General features: G+C 43.1%; 1 protein-coding gene across 1 annotated transcript in view; it reads right to left on the reverse strand.

Annotated features, from left to right (window-relative positions):
* Positions 1-24,086, reverse strand: part of LOC122810517 (inner centromere protein-like) — a 1,067,288-nt gene that overhangs the window by 950,496 nt on the left and 92,706 nt on the right. The window contains exon 3 of the mRNA XM_044082099.1: positions 12,552-12,696. Coding sequence (XP_043938034.1) covers positions 12,552-12,696 — 145 coding nt within the window. The remainder of the gene's footprint in view (positions 1-12,551; positions 12,697-24,086) is intronic.

The raw sequence follows: 24,086 nt of genomic DNA on the forward strand, positions 1-24,086 counted from the left end.
AGTCGGCATATAGAAGCAGCTGCCATTTAAGCTCTTTTAGTTCAAGGAGAGTGTTGTAGTCTCCGTAAAATGGACCAATTTGTTCAACTAACAGGAATAGAAAACTTGGTGAAGTTGTTGCAGGCTGTGCTATGCCTGCTGACAGCGTTGCGTCAGTCTCCAGACCCAATGGCTCCTAGGTGCTCCTTTACTCTGTCAGATATAGGTTTGCCGATGTAGAAGGAAGGGCAATTTGTGCAGTAGGCTGCGTAGATCACCAGGGTCGAGTGGCAGTCATGGTCTTTATTGATTCTAACTGTGTAGCCACTGTGTTGGAAGTTGAAGTGGTCACCTGTGTGTATGTAGGGGCAGACCACGCAATTGCCACAGGGGTGTATGCCTATGGGTCTGTTTGGGGGGGGTTATGGAACTTCTGAGGCAGTATTGGTCATTATGCTCCAATTGTTGGGATTCAGTTGAGTCGTATGTTGTCCGGTCTGATCCTGCTTATACTGTTGCAGGTTTCTGGACTCTGCTATGTTTCACGGGTATACTATCTCATTTCTTTTTCTCCTATCAGTTCTGCTGTTTTGGCAGACATGACAAATTTATTATTCTCAGGATTGTCCAATCGTATTTCTTCCTACATCTGCTGCTTGGGTCTTTGCCTGCTAATTTCCAACAGGTTCTCTAAAACACTTAAGCTTCATTCTGATTAGTTAAAGGTCTTCTACTGGAATTTTTACACTGGTATTTTCCGCTTATTATATTTTCTATTGTACAGTGAATTTTGTACATTCGATGTCCATTTATAGGTTCACAGGTAGGTACTAGGCTATCGGCCCTGGGGCCTATATAAGCACAGCCAAAATGGTACCCTGGCTTTTGCCACCCAAGAAAATTATTTTCCTGTGCCACTGTCGAGCAGAGCCACAGAGGTGATCCCTGGGGTGAATTTCCTATTTCCCATCCAATCAAGATTTTTCTTGAAGAGTGTCAATGAGGAGCTTTGTTTGATATAGACAGGTAGTTTATTCCAGAGTACGGGAAGTCTCCGAGATAGGAATCTATCCCTCCGGCAAGTTCTGTTTATTGTGGTAAAAAGGTTTAGGTCCCTAGAGCGTGTAGCTCGGAGGGATTGGGATTTCTTTAAGTGGAGCATGTCCAACAGCTCTGGGTTTGACATAGCTTTGTATGTTACGCAGAGATCTCCTCCGAGTAGGCGATATGCAACCAAGTAAAGCTGGAGTTTGAGACTGTCTGCGTAGGGCATCTGTTTGCGGTCGGTAATCGTCTTTGTGAGGCATTTCTGCTGCCTTTCCAGTTGTTGTAGATGTCTTGTGAGGTACATACCAAAAGGGGCGTTTTACTCTATAATGGGTCTAATAAGTAGAAGGGAACAATGACCTCTTTTTTTCTGGATGAGAAACCTTTTGTGATGAGGTGTGCCACAGAAGGATTTCCTGACTACTGTGGCGATGTGATTATCAAAGTAGAGACTACTGTCCACCTGTGTCCCAAGGTCTCTCCACACTTTTCGTGTTAAGTATACTATCGCCATGTTGTAGTTCATGGGTACAGAGTTTTTACCAAATGGGATGATAATGCACTTTTTGGCACTGAGCTTGAGGCCATGGCTTTGACACTGAGCTTGAGGCCATGGCTTTGACACCAGGCATCTGTCTCAGTGAGGCCCTTTTGTAGGATGCCCACATCCTTAGGAGTTTTGATTATGGCTCCTAGTTTGCAGTCATCTGCGAACTTAGTTAGCCAAAGACCTTCTGCGTTTGGTATCTACTTCTCTGAAGTACATGCTAACAGGAGAGGACCCAGAACTGAACCCTGTGGTACTCCAGTTGTCACTGGTCTGAAGTCGGATTTGGAGTCTGCTATTTTCACAGAGTGGGTTCTGTCAGTGACCCAGTTGGCAACCCATTTGTGACATAGGGATTTATACCTAGTTTAGTGAGTTAATCTAATTCCAAAGTGGGGGATGGTGTTGAAAGCCTTTGCAAGAGATAGGCTGTGTGAACCACCTTACCCTTGTCTACGGCTTTGGTGACTGCTTCAAAATCATCTATCAGGTTTAGGAGACATGATCTGCCTTTTACAAACCCGAACTGGGTGGGGTCCAGAGTTTGGAGATTACCAATGTCTTTGTTTATAAGTTCCATGATGATACGTTCCATGGCCTTGCAGACCAGGCTCGTCAGGCTAATGGGGTGGTAGTTCTCGGGGTCCGTGCTGGCTCCCCCCTTGTGGAGTGGGATAACCGTCGCTGTGCACCATTCAGCAGGCACAAAGCCTGAGGTGAGGCTATGATCAAACATGGTACTTTGGTGGGGTGCCAGTTCGTTCTGTAGTTAGTGTAGAACGCAGTCTGGGATGTTGTCTGGTTCCATGGATGCTGTTTTCTTGGCTTTGGAGTGTGTGGTTTTTACCTGTGCAGCCGTGATTACAGGAACATTCTTCTGGTATAGAGATGGGCTCTTTAGGGGGTGAGAGGGGGGGTAAAGTTAGCAGTGAACCTATCTGCCAGGATGTTGGCAATATCAGTTGGGTTTGTATATTTAGTGCCATTGTGCTGTAACTTAGAGCAGATCTGAGTGTTGCCATTGAGAATCTTGACATAGCTATAGAATACTTTGTGGTTGTCTTTAGAATCAGTGGCAATTTTCTTTTCTTAACTAGCTTTGGAGGATTTTATCAGGGATCGCAGCTTCTTACGGAGGCTGACCAGGGAGCTCCTCCACTCATGGGATTTTACTCTCTTTTGCAACTGTTTTTTCCTTCTGTTGTACAGTTTGTTTATGGCAGGGGACCACCAGATTGGCTTCCTTTTTTTGGAGGATAGCCTCTTGGTTTTGTTTGGGATAGCACGATCCATGCACTCATGTAAGTGCTTATAAAGTGCAATTGTGTAGGATTCAGTAGTCGTAACTGTATTGTCCATCTGCATGGGTGTCATGAAGTTCACTACTTCGGTCTTAAGAAGCATGAAGTTGGCTTTGGAGAAATCTTTTACCATGGTTTCCTTAATGGGGGGGTGTGGGCAATTGTTTCAATCTTTGTTTGTTTATTAATGCTCACAATAATGGCATCAATTTTCTCATTATATTGTCTGTTACCAGACATTGCTTCTAATTGCTTACTAGTATTCTCAAGGTTTTCCTCTTAGGGAATGAATGAATTTGCTGCTGTGAATCATTAAAAAGTCTTGTATACTCTATACTTGTATGGTTAGCAAATGCCATAACATCTTCATACAACTGTCTCTTTGTCGATTCCGTTTGAAAAAATAGTAACCTCAGACCTTATGGGCATCATCTGTTTCATGATTAAAAGTCAGATGTCAGTCATACATGTTTTTCCTAACTTAAAATAATGCATTTCACAAAAAATGTACACTTTCTATCACAAAAATAAAATGTTAGACAGCAGTTGATACTCAGAGTTTACCTACTCCATCACCTTATCTTCAGAAGCAATTTTGTGCACAAGGGACAGATTAGTCTGCTACATCCCTCCTTGGGGAAATCAGATATGGGGTTTGATCATAACACCAGCATTTCCCGATAGCCTCTTTGCAAAACTAAGAGCCACTAAGAAAAAGGGTTTGCCACAAGAAAATTTAGGTCAGTCAAGGCTGTAGGCTCAGTTTTAATTACCAGGATGTCGGTGTTGATTTTAATGCTTGCCTGTTTTCAGTGAAGGTCTAAAGAAAAATCTCCCAAGTAACAATACAAGCCACAATAAAACACATAACTCAAACAATTTTATACTCTAAAACCAGGAGAAAACTTCAAAAGAATTGTAAGAAAACATACTTTACTAGTGCAGATACAACAATATGAAAAAAAATCCATGACTTACAAGAGTCATTCTGAAGTGATTTGATCCATTTCTTTGTATGGCAAAGAAAGTGAAGAAAACAAAAAAAAAAAAAGTAACAGTTTCAATGGGGGAAATGAGTTAGTTTCTCCAGTCTGAATATCCTATGAAGGAACTGGGCCTGTCAACTTTAACTTTCCTACCAATCACACTCTGCAAACCTTCAAGGATGCCACCAAAGTGGGATTTTGTGCAGCAAAAAATAAATTAGAAATGGGTGTTGTATGAACCCCAATAGACAAATACAGATACTCCAGAACGTTTCTAAAATCCTTACAAGCAACCGAAATAAAGAGAACCCATTTCTCTTAGATGTTCTTTCAAGCAGACTGGCACTGAGAACAACTATGACTGCTATCTGAAGAACCTTGGCACTTAAGGACAACAATGGGATTCTATTATTAAATGCTCAACTTCTCTCTTTTATTCTCTCCATTTACTGTCCCTGCTATGAATAAATACATTTAAAAATATTTAAATTGACTTTCTCTCCACTTGAACAGTACCTTACTATACTTTGGTGTTTTCACTTTCAAAAAAAACTTTTGTCCCGCCCTGAAAAATCTTGCTACAGTCTCCAATTCACTGATGTCATAAAGGCCACTGAATGCAGGTAGTTTTCTGGCCATTTCTCTCCCTAAACTGACATCACCACTACCATCCTAAAAACCCACCCATGCTGTGATGTCACAGCTCCCTGGTACTTCCCCTACTCATACAGAAATAAAGGCTACAGCAAGGACACAGTACAAGTCTCCTGCTGTGAGCTGTCGAACACAGCAGGTAACAGCTCAAATTAACCTTGGCACAGATAGCTAGGGAAATTGGGTGCTAAGGGGGATGGCAGAGGAGTCATAGTACAAGACAGGCTTCACAAAAGACTGCAATTTAACCATTCTAAAAAGCAGCAGCAGTAAAAAGCACTTTCTGTTCTGTGGCATTTGCACAGGTTTTTAAGTAGTCATTGAACAGCATGAAATGTTACTTGAAACTAAATGACTGAAAGATAGCAGTGTATGCATGTAAAAACCAATGCAGTGACAGGAGCTTTAGAAAGAGGCCTGCGTGATGTAATGTTTTTTTTTTCAGACAAGCACCGCATTGTGGGATACCTAGATTCAGACTAAACAATCAATTACGTCAGGATGCCAGACCCTGTGTGGTCAGACTCAGAAATTGCATATAAAAATATACAAAAATCTGTGAATACTCCCAGAGGGGTGTTAAAATGTAGGAAACACCAAACCATGATGAAATAAACATGTTTGAGTATGTGGGCATGGTTCTCCTTAAAGAACTACAGAAGGCCAGTTATTAACTTTAGTCATGGCAGCATGCAAACTCTAGGGGAAAATATTGGAAGGGCATGCATCTTGATAGGTCACAGCTTTAGTGCGAGTTGTAGGAGGAAGGGCTATAGTAAAGGGAACCAAGACATAAGAATACATGTGATGCACAAGGCTTTAACTGTGAACATGTTAATATGGTTTGTTTTCTTTAATATAAATGTAAGTTGGCCTCCATCACAAGTAATATTTCAATAAAGGTGTTAAAAAAACTTAATGGCAAGAGAAAGCAATTAGAATGACCTTGGTCTTGACCATTCTGGTTACCTATATTAATGGTCTGATAGGAAAGTGGGAGTGAGTGAAGAATGTCAGAAAGAAAGGGGCTGAAAATCATGTTCAAAGCTACCAACAAAAAAAATGACAACTCAGTTTTCAAAATCATATTGTTGTACTTGTGATCACTAATTGACTGTAAAAATATATGACACGCTCCATACCTTTGACATTAAAATGCAACTTTTGAAAGTATCAACAGTGGAAGGAACTGTAGACAGAGTTGTCTGCCATCACATTCTCTCAATACGGACAGTTGGCTTACTTTAATGATGTCTTTTGATGGCCACACAGAGGAGCTAAGATTTCCTTAATTGGTTGGAATGCCCCCCCCCCCACCCCCACACACACAAAAAAGAAAAACCCATGAAATAGCACAGTTAAACAATTCTGAAGCATTTAAGTTTTACACCAAACTTAATTCAGTTAATATCTTGGCAGATAACTTGAAATTAAGATGCGCTTCCATAATTACTGTGCTACCATCACAACATACTAAGACAGGTTTACAATCTCCAGTTTTCAGGTATTAGAGGTACATTTTAAAAGTTAATGTTAAAGAAAAGACAATTTTACAGTAAATTAGTGATCACAAGTACAATGATGTGATCATGAAAATGGTACGACTTAATTATTTTTGTCTGTCACTTTGAACATGATCTCGAAGGAGGTGAGGGAGTGAAAAACCTGAGACCAGTTGACTCCAGTCCAATGAACAGCTCTCAGGTAGAACTTGGCATGCAAGACCAAGTAGCTTAATTCTGCCACCAATTATAAAAGCTTTATAGTAAAAGCTTGTCAACATTGCCTGGAAATGCACAATGACACAAACCACCTAGCTGAAAGATAGCAGTCCATCTTGGGGGTAGAAAAAACTAAACCAATCCTTAAATCAGAATATTAGATAAATGTTAGGTCCTAAACATGGAAAAGGCAAGAGTCCAGAAGGTTCACTGTGACAGAGTACAACAGACTGAAGAGACCATCTTCGCTTTAAGACCCATCTCATGTAGAAGCAGAAATAAGCTAGTTGTCCAAACATCATGATCATGCATTTGGGAATTGCTATAGCCAAAGGGATGCAATACAGATAAAATCAATACAAATTAAAACTTAAAGGTAGTTCATAGGTGCATACTAGGCTAATGACCACTAGGGCCTTTTTCAGCCTAGCCATGCATCCCAAATCTCTGACAAGTTCTGGAACCCTTGATAAGTGTAAGCAGGGGCCTGGGAGATGAAACCATTTACAGGTTGCCCAAGCCCATTAGAGACATAGGTGCCAAGCCAGGGATGAATTTCCTGTTCCCATCCAAGTGTACAGGTTACACTTTAATTGGATTAGGGAGGAACTCTGCTTCACATGGATGGGGAGCCTGTTCCAGAGACAGAGTAGTCTATAAGACACATACTTGTCTCTGCAGCAGGTTCAATTTATATCACAGGCAAGGTTTAAGTCTTTAGAACAGGTAATTCTGGTGCCGTTTGTTTTGTGGATATGCAGGAGGTCCATCAGAGTGGGGTCTGACAATGCCCTGTACTGCCAGACATAGATCTCCCTTTAACAGCCTGTAGGAGACAGAATACAGGGATAGGGCCTTCAGGCAGTCTGCATAGGACATTTTACTTACGCCCTGTATTCCTTTAACGAGGAACCTCAGAGGATGTTCCATTTGATGGATATGCCTGGTTAAGTACATACCAAAGAGGGCACTGTACTCAATGGTAGTTCTGATGAATGTCGAACACATTGGAACAATGACTTCCTTAGACCAAGATACTATAACCTTTATAAGTTGTGCAACATAGAAGGATTTCCTCACTACTGTAGACATGTGATGGTCACAGGCTAGACTGTGGTCTCTGTGTCCTTAAGTACCCGATTACTGGGTCAACTTTAAGGGGTGTGTTGTCAATGCAATAGTTACGAGCAGCAGATGACTTCTTGAAGGATACTATTATGCATTTCTTGGCATTTAGTTTTAGTCCACAACTTGGACACTAGTTGTCTGTGCATCCCTTCCTAGATAACATGTGTGTTGGTGTGGGATTCAATGACAGCTCCTAATTTACAATCTGCAAATTTAGCCAGCCAGAAACCACTGACATTGGCCTTGACTACAGAGAAGTAAATGCCAAAAAGGAGCGATCCAAGGACCAATTCCAAAGGGACTCCACTTATGACCAGCCTCTTTGTAGATGTAGACTCTACCCATTCTAACTTCCTGGGCCCTGTCTGTGAGCCAGTTGATCCAATGGGTGACATATAGGTTTGTACCAGACCTCTTGAGTTGGTCAACAATGCCCAAGTGTGCATTATGTCAAATGCCTTGGTCAGGTCATAGTAGGTAGTGGGAATCATTTTTGCCCTCATCCACTGCTTTGAAGACCTTCTCCAAGTCCACCAGGTTGAGTAGGCATGGCCTGCCTTGAAACCAAGCTGGGTTGGGTCCAGTGTCTGCAGGTTTACTATATCATTATTGATAATTTCCATAATTGTTTCAATGGCTTTGCATACAAGACTAGTGAGACTTATGGGTATGTAGTTTCCAGGGTCTGTATATGGCCCACATTTGTACAGAGGGACAACTGCTGCTGTTCTCCACTTATGAGGCACAAAAACCTGTTTGGAGGCTACAGTTAAACTAGCAATTCAAGAAGACCTGATAGGTCATGTTTCATGCTGTTTAGAAGGCATTGTAAGATACTGTCTGGGCCCATTTATGTAGTGTTCTTGGCCTTAGAGAGAGCATCAAGGACCTCTTCCACGGGGAGATATTTGATGGTATTTCAAGAGAGAAGATTGATGGGGGAGAAAGGGGTAAAGTTGGAGCCAAATTTGTTGGCTAGTAGGTTTGCTATTTCTTCTGGCTCAGTATAGGTGGCTCCACTTACAATGAGTTCTGCACACAATTGTGCATTGCCTTTGAGGTTACGGACACAGCTAAAAGCATGCCCTGTGGTTGTCCTTTGAGTAGAAGGCCAAATTTCTCAAATTTGGCTTTGGTAGACTTTTTGTCCTCAGAGTGGTTTTCTTAATTTGGCAAGAATGCTTTTACTCTGCTGGGTGCTTCACCTCCTAATCTTTGCCAAGATTGTCTTCCTCCTGTTATACATACTTTTGATTTTGATATTCCATCAGAGTGGCTTGTTTTTTTCGAGTTAGTTCTATACTTTTTCCTGGTGGGTAAAGCTGCCTCTATACAGCTGTTAACATGCTTGTATAAGGTTTCTGTGAACAGTTCTGCATAGGCAATGTTCTCAGGGTTTATGTGTGTGTGTGTGGGGGGGGTGGGGGGGGGCTTGAAATTTTGCCAGGTTTATCACTTAATAGCAGGAAGTCAGCCTTACAGCAGTTCCTAAATATTCCAGGGTCAGCTGGGGGTCCAGGTTTTTACTTTTACTTCAAAGGAAATAATTTTGTGATCTGACCTTATGAGGGAAGACACTACACGGATGTGCAGCACTCCCATATTTGTGAGGACCAGCTCCAGTATGGTTGCACCAGTGGTTAGTGTACTGAATCTGGTCCAGGGAGTTTGGCGTCATATAGGATTCGCAGTTAACAGTGGGTAATTAAAGTCACCCACAAATATGGTATTGGGTTGCATGGCGAGTGTCTCTAATAAGTTTAACTACATGGTATGGGTTTCCTGGGTCATAGAGGGGGGCCTATAGCTTGCAAGAAAGTGGTATTAGATTTTGCCTATGGTGATTTGAACATGGAGTAGCTCTAGTGCATTGTCCTGTTTGACCAGCCTTAAGGTACATTTTTAATGTAAATTGAGACACCTTTAGTCTCAGTCCATGTAGTAGCTGGTCTAAATGTGTGGAAGGCATTATAACCTTGCACTGTGTGTGCTCTCTGCGAATTTAAACCATGACTCAGTGACTACACAGACATCAGCATTCTCTATGGTGAAGACAGTTTCTAGGGAGTGGAGTTTTTTGGTTTAGACTCCTAGCATTGAGCAGTAACACTTTTAGATTTTCTTGGTTTGGATTTACTATGTCGGAAGTACTTTCAGTTTGATATTGCCTATAAATGGCACTATGGGGAAAGAAGGTTTTAGCAAATATTCAAAAGCCTAGAGGGGAAGAGGTGCAGACCATCCCTAGTAAAGCAGCTTGGTTTGCTAACCATCTCCTTCCATGCTGACAAATATTGCACCCCATAGAATGACACCTGAAACTAAGCCAATTATTAAAGAATCATCTTTTGTTCGTAGTGTGCCATCATCCTTGGAGAAGGTAAAATTCTGCTCAATGCTAGGCTCTTACTAGCCTGGGACACACATTCCGAGAGCTCCAGGCCATCTCTCTTCATACAGTCTAGGGAGGTATGTCTCAGGTCATTTACATCCACATGGATTATAACTGATACTTGCAGTACTTGCAGCCCAATGACCAGAGTTGTGTGTGTGTGTAATGTGGCAGATCCTAGCCCGTATTAAGCAACTGACAGTGACTTTCTCCTTACTCAGCCTGGTAAGAGGGACATCAGTGTGTCTCATGAGTCTCCATGAGATTTGACTGTATGTGTTGGTGTTGCTTTGAAAGAGTGCATTCAGGGCTGCTGGGTGTATTTATGTGTACTGCGTTTAGGAGGTCTTTGGAGTTTAGGAAGGTTACATTCAAGTGCCTTAGCATATGTGGGTGTATATGTCTGCTTCGAATTGTGTGGGATGGATGCAGCGTGTGTACTACTGACAACCTTATTGACATTAGGAGTACTTTGATGTGAGAGTGTCTCCAGTGACCTTGTAAATGCATCTCACATGCCATATAATTTTGAGAATTAAATAGGTGTAAGTAAACATTAAGAGATTTCTACATTGCTTCAGGATGTCCGTATTTATTTTACATTTGTTGACCAGTAGAGTACGACTGGATACATGCCCATTTTCAGCAGAGGCCCGGGGAGAAAAGCTTCACAGATCAATTACAAGCAATTATAAAGGAGTAGAACACCAGCAATTATATTTACATAGACAGTACATAAGCATGAAAATTAAAATTAGATGCATTCACCAAGCTGGTAACGGAGATGGTAGAAAATTCATATCCATGGCAACAAACCCTTTTTATTGATTACACAGCTGGAGTGAAAATATAAAAGCAATCTCGGTATCCAGTTTGCAACTCTAAGGACAGTGCTCGTCACTGCAAACTAGTTGTCCTGCGCAACTAGGTATTGGTGAAATTTCAATAGTACTTTTACAGAAATATTGTCACTCAAGGTGTCGGTGTCTGTCTATACAGGACACCGCCAAATACTTGAGTGGAAACTAATAAGCAGACACTGAAAATTTACAGATTAAGTATTTTAGCAGATCAAGAATTAGCTTGTCAAGAATAATGAAGAGAGGGAGCTGTGTGAATGGCTATTGCCTGGCTGTTAGTGCCGCTGGTCTCGCCACAGTTTCACTCTGATGGGATAGTGCTCCTTTGCTTATTTTCTCACCGGAAGCAAAATAGTATCGCCAATCCCAACATGAGAAGCAGGCCACAGCCTGTTTGATGGATCCACAGTCTTGTCCAGATGATGCTTGTTGTAGCCTTTTCCTGGTAAATGCTTTGAATAGCAACCAGACCAAATCAGGCACAGACACTTGCTGTCCAATCAAAAACAAACAGTCAGAAGTCACTGCACTTTGTTCCCTCTCTTACTAGGAGCAAAATACAAATTGAAGCAGTTGTTAGGCTTTCTTGTGAAGTGCAGTCTCCAGAAAATAATGTTCCTGTGCTCCTTCTCTCGCCAGAAGAAAACAGCAACACTAATTCCCTATTATTAGTATGCAACAATAAAAATATATTTAAGAAAGGCTTAGTATCCATTTAGTTAATTCATTAAAAATGGTCTTAACACAACTGCAGAGTTTAACCTAATTAATGCTAACTCCTTCTACATCAGCCACAGATATTATGAAGAGTAGAGTGCAAACATTATTGAATCTTAGCTGCCAAAATCTCAACGATACCCTAAAAATGAACCACACTACACCCGATTCCATATAATGTATAAAAAGGAAAGACATGGTTGCAAGTGGCAAATCCCTGCACCCCTGTGTGTGAGGCTTTCGCTCTCCACACTACTCTCCCAATGAAACATACTAAGAGATTACTCCCTTGACTTTGATGGAAAAAAAAAAACTGACATCTCAACCTCCAGGGTGTTGAACCTGGGAGTTAAGACAGGAGTGGTGAAATGCTATACCCGGCATGGCAGCTGCAGGGTAAGCTTGCCCTCCCCCCCAAAAAAAATGATTCAGATACTTTAGACAGAATGTGATCACAGTCCGTAGTGACAGACATTCAGTACTCTCTAACCTACACATGCCCACAAATAATCAGATAAAAAAATAAAGTCTAAAACCGTTAACAGGAATCCAGAGAGCCAGCAGCCAGTGTCAAGATCTTTTGATAAAAGCAAGTAGGAATGTATAACCTACCCTAAATTCTACTTGCCCTGGTCCTAACTACCATGCCTACATATCAAACAGTTCTAATTTAGTCTTTCCTACCAGAATCAATGTAGAACTTATGATGGTATGCACAGCCATCAACTTATCAAAACAAAAAATAATAGTAAATAAATTCAAACTGTAAACACTTATTCAGAGCAACTACTGTAAGACTATAACTAGGCTTTAAACAGTTATGTCACCTAGGCAAACAGTTAACTTTGTCTAAGCAAATGCCAAAAATCACATCAAGATGTTCCACGAGTAAAGTGCATACCATTCTATGGAAGGTAGGTGGGTGAGCATATGCTCACGTGTTACATAGATATGAAACGTTTTAAAGGTCCCATACAAATATTCAAGTGGACAAGAACTCCTGCCAGAAAGCAATAAAGGGGGGGGGGGGGTGATTATGATGAATTAATTGATCAAGTTGTCCCTCTGACAGTTTCCCAGGGGATTCCATTCTTCAGCACAAATGCCAAGGTAGATGCCGCCTGACTATACAAACTCCCAGTCCACTACAACAATACAGGGGATAAATTACGCATGCCTACACATTAAGGCACTATGATTTGAACAATATTTCTCTCACCTTGTAAACATCCTCTTAGCCTCTTCTTCTATCTCTCGCAGCCATACTAAGTGGTTATTATCCACTTCATTGAGAAACTCTTCCAGTTTGCGGGATAAAACTGTCAGCAGTGGAATGGGCCCTGTAGCTTCTGCCATGATGTTACCTGTAAAAAGCAACAAATGTACATTAACATAAGAAAGACCAAGCAAAATGTTAGAAACTAGCAAGTGACTACGGTTCAGTCAGTACGATCCCACAAGCACTGAAAGCCACTGTATTAGCTCAGTTACAAAAACAAGGCATACAACTTTTTCAAAAGGTAAAAGAACAAATAGCACTTATTTACACTTGTGTACAGGCCGGCTGTAATCCTATCACAAACAAACTCAACAGTACACAAAACTCATCAAAATCCATTTTTGGTATTTCTTCCTGGCAAAGTTAACTGCTTTTCCTTTCATCTGTCACACACCACTCTACAGCATATATCAATTCTCCAAGTCACAAGGAACCCTTTATATACACGTACAGGATCAAAAATGGAGCTGGATAATAACTCCTTATTTGAATTAGTAGTCCAGTCAAAGCATTTACTGCAACAGCTTTAAAATGAGCAGCAAGGAAAATGCATCACTTTCTCCACCTTCCCAAAAGTGTGTGCATAGTATTAGATGAACACAGCAACAGGTTAATGTTAGTCGCACATTTTATTTGGATCATCAGAGTAAAACGATTTAGAAAATATTTCTCAGAGGCTCACCAAGTGTCTCACTCAAGATTACCTCAGGCTGATCACTCCTGAGGTTAAAGTGTGCACTCAAAAAATGTTCTGCTACAGTTTTATTACCTGCATCTTTTTTCTATGATCCTTACTTTTTTAAAGCACTACATACTGCCTAAAAAACATCAGTTAGCAATAACAGTGAAAAGCTAAATTGCTACAGAGCTGCAAACTACATAATAGTATCATGAAGCTACAAAAAGGTGTGTGGGTCAGGCTATACAACCTATGGAAAAAAAATATGGGTGTGGGGCTCCTCACACTCGGTAATATTATGCCAACAACCCCACAAACGGCTGCAAGTCTAAGATGCAAGTACAAGACCCATATATTTAGAACCATCATTACTGAACTCTTTCCAGATGACTGCCCCATACTTCTGATTTTTTTGTATGTTTTTCTCTCTCTGCACAGACAACTGTTTACCTCCAAAATGGGTTGACACTCATAAAATGTTTAAGGAATAATACAAGGCCTATTACTAACAAAGGCAGCTGTAAACGGTTAATGAGCTCTGTCATGTACACAGGGTTGGATTCTTTCCACCTCCTTCCTACTGTGTTACTAAGAAAGTCACTTAACCAGATAGTGGGCTCATGTTGATCTGAAAAGGGACACGTGTCTAGTGGGCTTTTCCAGTAAAGAAATGGAAAACAAATACACCCTTAGATTGTGATCTTACCCTCAAACAGCAAAGGAACAACTGCACCCTTCCCAAAAACACACACACATACACACACACACACACACACACACACACACACACACACAAACACACACACAAACACACACACAAACACACACTTTACCACCACCATATTTACCATCATAAATTTCATTTAGTATCCCTTTATGGTGCATTTTAATATGCATTAGGCAGCCCACATTTACAAAATCTACTTGTTCTTGCATTACTTTGCTTTCACTGTTCAAGTATCAATACCTCTTCACATTGTTTTGCATTTTTCCTGTTGTATCATCATAATATTCTGTTAACCTAAGAGTAATTTACACATGGGAACTCTACTACTGTATGGATGCCTCAGTTTCATCTCTGCTAACTCTCTACTACTCCTCTTCCTCCTTACTTCCTTGGGCTGATGCCTTTTACAGGGCAGAAGTGCAAATACTGCCTGACTGTCCTCTCATTTTGTAGCACTATTTTCGCCAACTGACCTTCGACTCTTGCTCTACTTAATTATGGGCTACCAGCCATGCCTTCTATAGAGGCTATGTTTTCGCTTTCTAGTTCTCCCTATACTACTACTACCTGGTCCTCCTAGTTACTTTTGTTTCAGTTCTTGCATCTGTAATGTTACTCATCTAACAGAAAGGTAGGAAACTGATCTTCTAGAACTGTCTAAATACAATTCTGGTATAGCACTGAGGAGAAAAATCTTTGTCCAGCTGTACTCTGTTCTCAGCTAGTTTAAAAATCACAACTTTTAACATATCTATACAATAATCCCTAGGTTCCGTACAATTAAAGAAAGTTGCCAGTTCATTGTCTTGGTGAGCTACATCTACAGCAACAACTGGACATGGAAGGGAAAATTTTGTTCAACCAGTCTGGTGTATAAAAATATTTGTGGGGCACTGCCAAATAGTCTGAAGTTTTATTGAACTCGCTGCAGATCTTTGTGTCAGACAAACTTCTTCACAGCCTCCCCAGTGCAAGTGTTACCCGTTTCTCCCATGCAGTTTTCAATGAAATAGCCAGATTTAAAGTTTTTATGCAAGATAGTAAATGCATTTAAGTGCCCAACATGCAACTCCGGTAGACTTTCTCCTAGTAAGGAAAGGGCACTGTAGAATCAGTGATTGCAAAGTCATTCCCAGTGAAATAGTCAGCCCAAAGCATAAACCAATGGTCGACACAATCAGATGCAAGTTGTGGTTAGAGACAGCTCCAAGGTCAGAGACTAGGCTGAAGACCTGGAAGCTGATTGAAGAGAAAGTGCAAGATCTCAAGGAATTACTCAAGGTTCTAGCACCTCAAGGGGAGGAAATATGTTGAGCTGAAGAAGAATGGCAGCTCCTCAACACAACACATGTGAGGACCACAGGACAGGTATGTGACCAAGTCAAGTATGGAAACAAGGTACATAAGGAAAGCTGGAGATGGAATGCGGAAGTGTAAAAAGTCATTAAAATTAGGAGCAGATGAATAAGGGAGATGGAAAATACAGGCCAGGCTAAGATGAATACTGGTTGGCTAACAGAGGCCAAGAGAAATGTTGCAATAGCAAAGGTCAAGAAATCAGAGGCACTACGAACTTCTGGAAAGTGACTCAGTAGATGGCACAAAGAAACTATCTGGTTGCAAGGCAAAGACAGAAAGATAAAAGACAAGTCTCTCACCATTAGTAAGAGATGCCAACAACCTGCTAACAGGACATGAAAAACAGAAAGGAGGAGTACTTCCAGTAGCTTCTGTATGAAAACCACCACCACACAGAGGCTGTATTGACTCAGACACAGCCTACAAAAAAGTACAGACAGCATCAAGCACGAAAGAAAATGAAGTCTGGGAAAGTAGTACACTCAGGTGAAGACACAGCAGATACAATTAAGATGTTGGTGCGATAAGTGAAAAATGGTTCCTGAAGGTATTCATACCAGTATGGAGAGAAAGACGTATCATAGATAACTGGAGAATAAATATACTGGTGTTAATATACAAGGAAAGGGGACATTACCAAATTCCTGTCAGACTGCATGAAATTTCTGGAGAGACTGATTGAAAAGTGACTATGCAAAGCATTAAAAAGTAAGATGGCAGATGAGCAGTTCAGAGTCAGATCAGGATGCAGTATAAAAACCGACCAAATGTTTGCAGTGGGACATACAGTTGAAACGGTAGATATGAGGAAAGGCACCACATAGGCATTCCTTCATTTGGAGAAAGCATATGACAAGGTTCCAAGAAAGCTGATTCAGGCATTTCTGCAGTGGTCTGAAGTCAGAATTAGTGCAGACTACATACAAGGATCCCGTGACTCAAATACAGAGAGAGTGTTTGGTCTCACAGAGAAGTTCCCAGTTAAAGTGGGTGTGCATCAGGGTTCAGCTCTGAGCACACTGCTGTTCATACTGGTGATGGACTGCATTAACAAACAGGTCAGAGAGAACAGAACAAAGTTGCTGTATGTGGACAATGTGGTATTACAGACACTGAACAATAACTTCAGCAAAGCATAGGGGAATGGAATGCAAAACTTAAGATACATGGAATGAAACAGTACAGAGAAGACAGATGTAATGGCAGCAAATGGAGGAAATCAGAAGAAGCCGAGAACTGAGGCAACATGCTACACTATTTTCTAATAGCTTCATATCTGGGAAGGTTACTTGACAAAAATCACTTCCCAGAAAAATGAAGATCTTTACTGGCAAATGCTAGAAAAAAAAATAAGTTGGTTAGTTAAACTCACCACTGTACATTTCTCAAATCCGCTTCACCAATTTTCACTATGCCCAGGAAGTGCATACAACCTTTCGTTTTAAGCAAGAAAATGGTGAACACAGCTTTGTCTATTAAATGGAAACAAACGTCTGTACCAGTTCTTTGTCTTTCAGGCAGCTATGTTGTGAGCATTTGATCAGTCACAACTGCTCTACCTTGTTGTTGCATTGGATAATAGCATTTAATTTAAGCTTCAGAATGCCACTGTACCTTGTACCACAAGATCATTTGGCCACTGCATATACACATTTTGGCCTGGCATACCATGGGAAGTATCTTAATTCACAATTAAAAAAGTGATAAAAAGGAGATTCTGTCAAACAGCTGCACTTGCTTTACAATTCCACTGAACTATACCTGCAGATTAATAGAATGTGGATGATACAGAGGGAAGCTGAATGAAAAAAAATGCTTCTATAGCTGGCAGGTCTTGATACAGAAGTCACTTGATGGTGTCAGCTGGGATTTTATAAGTAAAGCAATAGAAGCATTGGCATTCCCAGACAGAACAGGGTTATTAGGAGACTATGTGAAGGAATGGAGGCAAAAATTAAAGTGGGAGGGTTCAGCAACAAGCTGCTTTTGAGCAGACAAACAAGGTGCGGTGTCCCCCTTCACATTTATTTTATTATTTAGAGCCATTGGCAAAGAAAAAAAAAAACACACAAAAAAAATCAGGGAAGTACAAATTCAAGTAAATAACTGGTACGGTAATCAAGAAAAGTTGAACTTGTTTGCAGAGGATATCTTGCACTTGATAAACCCAGAAACTAACACTTTAGTGGAACACTGTTTCAAGTCTTTAAGATGTAAAATGAAATAAATGAAAATAAAACAAAAGCTACAGTATTAAACTATGAACTCGCACATGATCCTTCGCTGCCATACCAAAATTTATGGGGACATGATAATGACAAAGTGCATGGATTAAAAATTATTCTATTATGGCAGCTAAGGATATGTGGGGAGAGAGTAGAGTAAACAAGAACTGAGAAACTGGATGTCCATCATGATGGATAGCAGGATAAAATATTTTTTAGTCCTTTTAAATTCATATATAGGCCAGGAATACTTTTTTATCAATCATTATAGAAATTGTGAACAGTAATAGAGTTGAAATTTGGAAGAGGGCACAGAGGACAAGAGTTAACTGGAATAAACTGACCCCCCCCATAGAACAAGGTGGTTTAAGATTACCAGTTATGAATGGATACTATATCTTACTGCTCGCATTATGTATGTAAAGTGGAAAGTGATGATAAAATGTGGGGGAGTACAAAAATAAGTAAGAAGTGTAGGATTATAGATGAGAGATTAAATAGAACCAACTACTACTATACATATATTATATTCATGAAGTGGGAGAAAGTAATGTATGCTTAACAGAGGAAAGGGCAAAAGAAATGTCAACAGCAGGGATAACTGCAAGTAGGGTACAGAAACAGGCAAGAGAGAACTTACTGGGGAAAAAAGGGCAAAGGAAACAAGGTGCTGGTTGCAAATAAACTAGATAGGATAAAGGTTACAGAATACGATAAGGTCAAGTGGAACTTTGAATTGTAGGTTAGAGATGGCCTTCTTTACCAGGGATTGACAGAGTTCAGGTAAAGAGAAAGGGATAAGGGAGTGCAAGTGAGACACCAGCTCTGGTACAATATTTAATCCAGTCTAGAACAAAAGGTGCTGTTAAAATAAAGAAGTTATGTACTCACCATAACGTTCCATCTGAGTAGGTAACTTCATTTGTCAGCAACCTGCGGGTATCGGATCCAACATGGATCCGAGCTGGCAGCTTTCCAAGCTAGAGATCCGCGCTCCAAGCTCCTCACCTTACCATAACACCCTGCGACCTCCTTCCAATCCTCAGATCGCGTTTGCCCACCTATATAACCTCACAACCACAAACAACAAATTAGCAAAGGACCTGATAACCATCTTAGAGTCCAGGTAATCAAAGAACCAGGTTAGGGGGAAGGAGGGAGGGTAGGTTGCTGACAAATGAAGTTACCTACTCAGATGGAATGTTATGGCGAGTACATAACTTCTTTATCTGAAGTAGTTAACTTCATTTGATCATCAACCTGTGGGACAGAGTCCCCAGCTACCAAAAAACGTGGGAGGTCCTCAAGGAAGGATATTCCGGAGCACTGCAGAGCCAAAAGCTGCCCTTCCTCTGGACACTAAATCCAATTTATAGTGGGAGATAAAGGTATGAGAGTATGCCCAAGTAGACACAGAACAAATGTCATCCAACGGAACTCTAGACCAGAATGCAACAGATGTAGTCAGAGCGAGTAGAAATGAGCATGAACCCCTATAGGCTCTGGTAGGCCAGATAGTTTGTACGTGAGCAGAATGCAATTAGAAATCCATCTGGCCAGAGTCACCTTCGATACTGGCTTACCCAAGAAGGGTTTTGCAAAGGAAACAAAAAGCTGATCAGACTTGCGAAAGGCAGCTGTTCAGTGTAAATAAAAGCGTAACTGCCTATGAATGTCTAACAAATGAAGTTTGTACTACCCTTTGTTTTGAAAATTAGGGGGAAAAACTGGGAGATTAATGGACTGATTGATGTTCGCCTCGGAGGCCACTTTAGGTAGGAAAGATGGGTTAGTCCGGAGAAAGACCCTGTCCTTATGGAATGCGAGGTAAGGAGGCTTAACACAGAGGGTTTGAAGCTCCAACACTCTTCTAGCAGAGGTATTTCCAGAATAAGAATTTCAAATCAACAGACGCTGCAGGTTCAAAGGGGGGGTCCAGTCAGAGCCTGAAGGACCAAAGTTAGATCCCATGGAGGGACGGAATTCCTAACAGGAGGTCTCAAGAGAAACTTACCTTTCAGAAAGGTCTTACAAATCTTGGTGGAAGCGAGGGGATTAAGATGGTCTCCAATGTGAAAATGGGAGATGGCAGCCATTTGAACCTTTACTGTAGAAGAACTGGCCCCTTGCTGAAAAATATGAGAAAGAAAATCTAGCACTGCTGGGATGGGAGCAGTGAAAGGGTCCAAATTTCTATGAGACGCCCAAATAGAGAACCACTTCCATTTCCTATTGTAAACCTTCCTGGTAGAAGGCTTATGCACCGCTACCAGGATAGATCTAACCGTAGGCGAGATACCGGGAGTCCTGGCAACTAATGGAACTGGATCAACCAAGCTGAGAGCTTGAGATCGACCAGATTCGGGGGTTTCAATCCCGAAGGAGGAGATATCAGATCCGGGATGGGATCCAAGATCTAGAGAGGATCTATGAGATGAGACCGTAGGTACGGGAACCAGGCTTGACGAAGCCAGAATGGGGCTATGAGGATAATCTTGTTCCCCGATTGACGAGCTTTCTGTAAGAATCTTGTCATCAATGGGAGAGGCGGATAAGCATAAAGAAGACCGGGTGGCCAAGCATGGACTAGAGCATCTCTGGGGCTTTCCCCCGGTGGGGGGGATTAAAGCGAAAAACTCGCTGCACTTCGCATTGAAAGGCGACGCGAAGAGATCGCAGCAAGGCTGACCCCACTTGCGGAAGATCTGTTTCACTACTGTAGGATTCAGAGACCACTCGTAGGGCGAGAGGATAGCTCGACTTAGTTTGTCCGCTAGAATGCTGAACCGACCTGGAATGTGCGTTGCTAACAGAAAACGGTTGGTGGATAATCGCCCAATCCCAAACTGTCATGGCCTCTCGGCAAAGAGGATAAAACCTGGTTCCCCCGTTTGTTGATGTACCAGACCACTGACATTGAATTGCAATAGTCCCTGGAGAGAGAAAGGCATGAAGGGCTCGCAACGCTAGAAGAACCGCCCTCATCTCCAGGACATTTATATGCAGAACACTCTCTGTCTGAGTCCACGTACCTTGGACAGTTCTGCCCGCGTAATGCCCACTCCAGGCGGGAAGCGTCAGTGGTCCCCGTGGCTTTGGGTAGCAGCATAACATCCTTGCCGCAGTTCTTGAGATTGGTGCCACCATGAGGGAATTTCTGCAAACTCTGCCGATAGGAATCGGTAAGTCCAATGGATGGTGAAGAATCCACTGGAGAACCCTCATGTGCAAGCGAGCTAAGGGTGTGAGATTGGATTGCTGCTGCCATCGACCCTAAAGCTCTCAGGACTAACTCCACTGATGGGGCAGGTGACTGAAAAAGGGCTAAAACATGTAAGGTCAAACTGCGAAGTCTCTCTGATGTCAAGAAGGCCTTAGTCTGAAGCGTGTCTATTCTGGCCCCTATGAATTCCAAGACTTGAACTGGTTGGAGGGATGACTTTTTGAAATTTATGGTGATCCCCAACTGGGATGCTAGAAGTAGGAAGGAATCCCTGGCTAAGCAGAGTAGATGCCTGGTGAAAGTCGTAAGGAGCCAGTCGTCTATGTAAGGAAAAACCTGTATTCCCTGAAGTCTCATGTGGGCCGCTACAACTGCCATGACCTTGGTGAACACCCTGGGGGCTGTGGTGAGACCAGAGGGTAGGACCCTGAACTGGTAATGCCTGGCCCCCTAGCTGGAAGCGGAGGAACCTCCTGGATCGCCTGTCCATGAGAATGTGATAGTATGCATCCTGGAGGTCTATGAAGCACATCCAGTCCTCCTGCAAAAGGGGTAGGATGGATTGAAGAGTGACCATCCAGAACTTCTCCGTGGCAATGAAGAGGTTCATTGTTGAAAGGTCGAGAATCGGCCTCAAGTCCCCAGTCTTCTTTGGCACCAAAAAGAACCTGGAGTAATTGCCTAATCCGGACTGGCCTGGGGGGAGGGATGTGCTAGATGGCTCTTTTTCTAGCAGCTTTTCTACCTCTAAAGCTGCAGCCTCCCTCTGACTGGGTGGTACATCGGGGAGGAGCCTCGACTGAGGAGGTAAGTTTATGAATGGAATTGAGTAACCTCTGGATATTATTCGAAGCACCCAGCTATCTGTTGTGATGGACTCCTATTGAGCCAGGTGCTTCAAAAATCCCCCCCCCCCCAATGCCTCCAGAGAGGAGCAGTCTAGTAACCCCTCAGGGGTGCTGCATGGGTCGGTCAGAAAAAGGTTCCCAAGACCCAAATTTTTTCGGCCCCCTTCTGCCTCTGGGCCGGCATCTACCTTGTCCCTTTCTGAGTCTGAAGGAAGAAGGGTCCGGAGTGTAACGGGACTGCTGAGACTTCCGGAACCACATATTTTGTCCCCTCTGGTTCCTGGAAAAGGACCTTTGAGGAGCCGAGAAGCAGATTCCGACCGCAGACAGCGTCTTCCCGTCTTATTTGCTCTGAACCAACCTGTCGTGTCTTCCCGAACAGGGTAAAACCGAAGGGTGCGTTCGCGAAGGATGCCTTGAACGGTTCCGAAAAGTCACAAAGCCGAAGCCAGGCGTGACACCTTAGGACGATGCCGGACCTGCTGGCTCTAGCGGCCCCTTCCGTGGCATGGGAAAGTAGCCACATAGACGTGTTAGAAACAGATTTCAGAGTGGCCATGCGAGTCGAGAAAGTCAGTTTGTCCTCGGCAGACAGACTCAAGGGGAGACTCAGCGTATTCTTTCACCAGATCCCGCTGAAGTCTAATTACATGGGCCAAATAATTCAGCGCCCTTATAGAAAAGGTAGCTGAAGCAAACATCCGCTTCCCAATACGATCCATCGTCCGAGACTCCTTATCCAAGGGATGGACCGAGGAACTATCTTGGGCGAGTTCCTTCTTGGTGGCCGCCGCCACCAGCATAGCATCTACTGGGGAACCCTTACTCCACACTGTCCTATCCACAGGGGGACTAAAAATTCTATCTTGGCCTCGTGGGAATTGGCTCTACAGTGCCCGGTTCCTTCCACGCCCTGGTAGTGATGAGATCAGCCAGGGGTCAGCCGGAGAGGACACCCAAGAGATAGACGGGCCTGTGAACGCCTCTAGGAACACAAACTCGTCCGAGGAAGGTTTTTGGCCTGAACACCCCCCCCCCTTTTGTCGAAGCATTTCCATAATGTCTCCAAAGGAGACGTCCTCAGGGGGCGACCTGGGGGAACCTTCCCCTTCCTCCAAATTGGTGTCTTCCATGAGGGACTCTGGGTAGTCCAAGTGCCTCCTCTTACACTTACGTTTGTGAGGGACCTCCTCTGTGGGGCTGCCCGAAGAGGGCTCACCAACAGGGTCATGTTCCACCAGTGGAACGGGCTGGGGCGTCAACTCGGGCTGTCCCTGAGACTGGACGATGGAAGGCAAGCCCAGCTGCAAGGGAGTGGGGGCAGATCAGGGGTCTCGAACCTCTCGAGAGAAACTTCTCCACCACATCGAAAACAGAGGGTGAACCAATCTCTCTAAGCTCTGTGGTTAACACCCTTGCATCCAGCGCAGGGATTGGCAGAGCAGAGTCGCTCGGACCCGAAAGGGAAGTGTGCTCCGACCGAAATGGAGCCGAAGACACACTGGCCCCCTCGGATCTGACGCACGGCTCACGGCCCCGAGAGCTCAGATCCGAGAAGGGATCCGACAAACCTGAGGGAACGGCCGTGTCGAGGTAGCGATAACCATCGGCGCCGACTCCAAGACTCCTCAGATCCAAAGGCTCCGAAACCAGATAGCGGATCGGAGTTATCGGGGCAAAAAGTGGGGCTGAACTTCCCCCCAGAGGAGGGGGAGACAGCAATGCTCCCATCTGCATTTGGGTTTGGAGAAAGTGACGCATCATCCGGTCCATATCGGCAGATAGAGACTACGGGTTGACCTAGAGGAGGCCGCCGAAGCTGGCCGGGAGGGCAGACGCAACGACCTAGAAGATGGTCAGGCCTCCTCCTCCGGCTCTGGAGAGAAGCGTGGAGAACGGAGCAGAGGGGAGGAAGGTCTGGAGACCTTCTGGGGTGAAGAGAGCAATTTTGCAGGTGGGGCCAAGGGGGCTGAGTCGACCTGCTGCTTGTAACTTCTGTGCCTCTATTTCTCTCGTTCTTTCTCCCCTCTTTTTTTTGAGTCTCCCCTCTTTTTTTTTTTTTTTTTTTTTGAGTCCCTCTCTCCCTGGGAAGAAGTGGGAGGTTGAGTCCCAGCCAGGGGTGGGGGAACAGCAGGCTAAGCAGCCGTGGCTGTAGCCACCGAGGGAAGGAGGAAGAAGCAGACTCCGCGCTTAGGAGACCCGCCAGAATCAGCTTATTCCTCCTATCCCTCAGGGCCTGGGGATTAAAGGCTGCACAAATTTGGCAGCCTGAGGTCAGATGTGGAACCCCCAGGCAGAGGATGCCACTGAGTGTGGCCATCCGCTGGAAATAGCTTATGGCCACACTCAGTGCACTTAGAGAAAATGGCCTTTGGGGCCTCAACCAGGATTTCTAACGGAAACACACACAAACA

Source organism: Protopterus annectens, chromosome 9.part0 (genome assembly GCF_019279795.1).
Source record: "Protopterus annectens isolate FY-2018-M chromosome 9.part0, PAN1.0, whole genome shotgun sequence".
Lineage (NCBI taxonomy): Eukaryota > Metazoa > Chordata > Ceratodontiformes > Protopteridae > Protopterus > Protopterus annectens.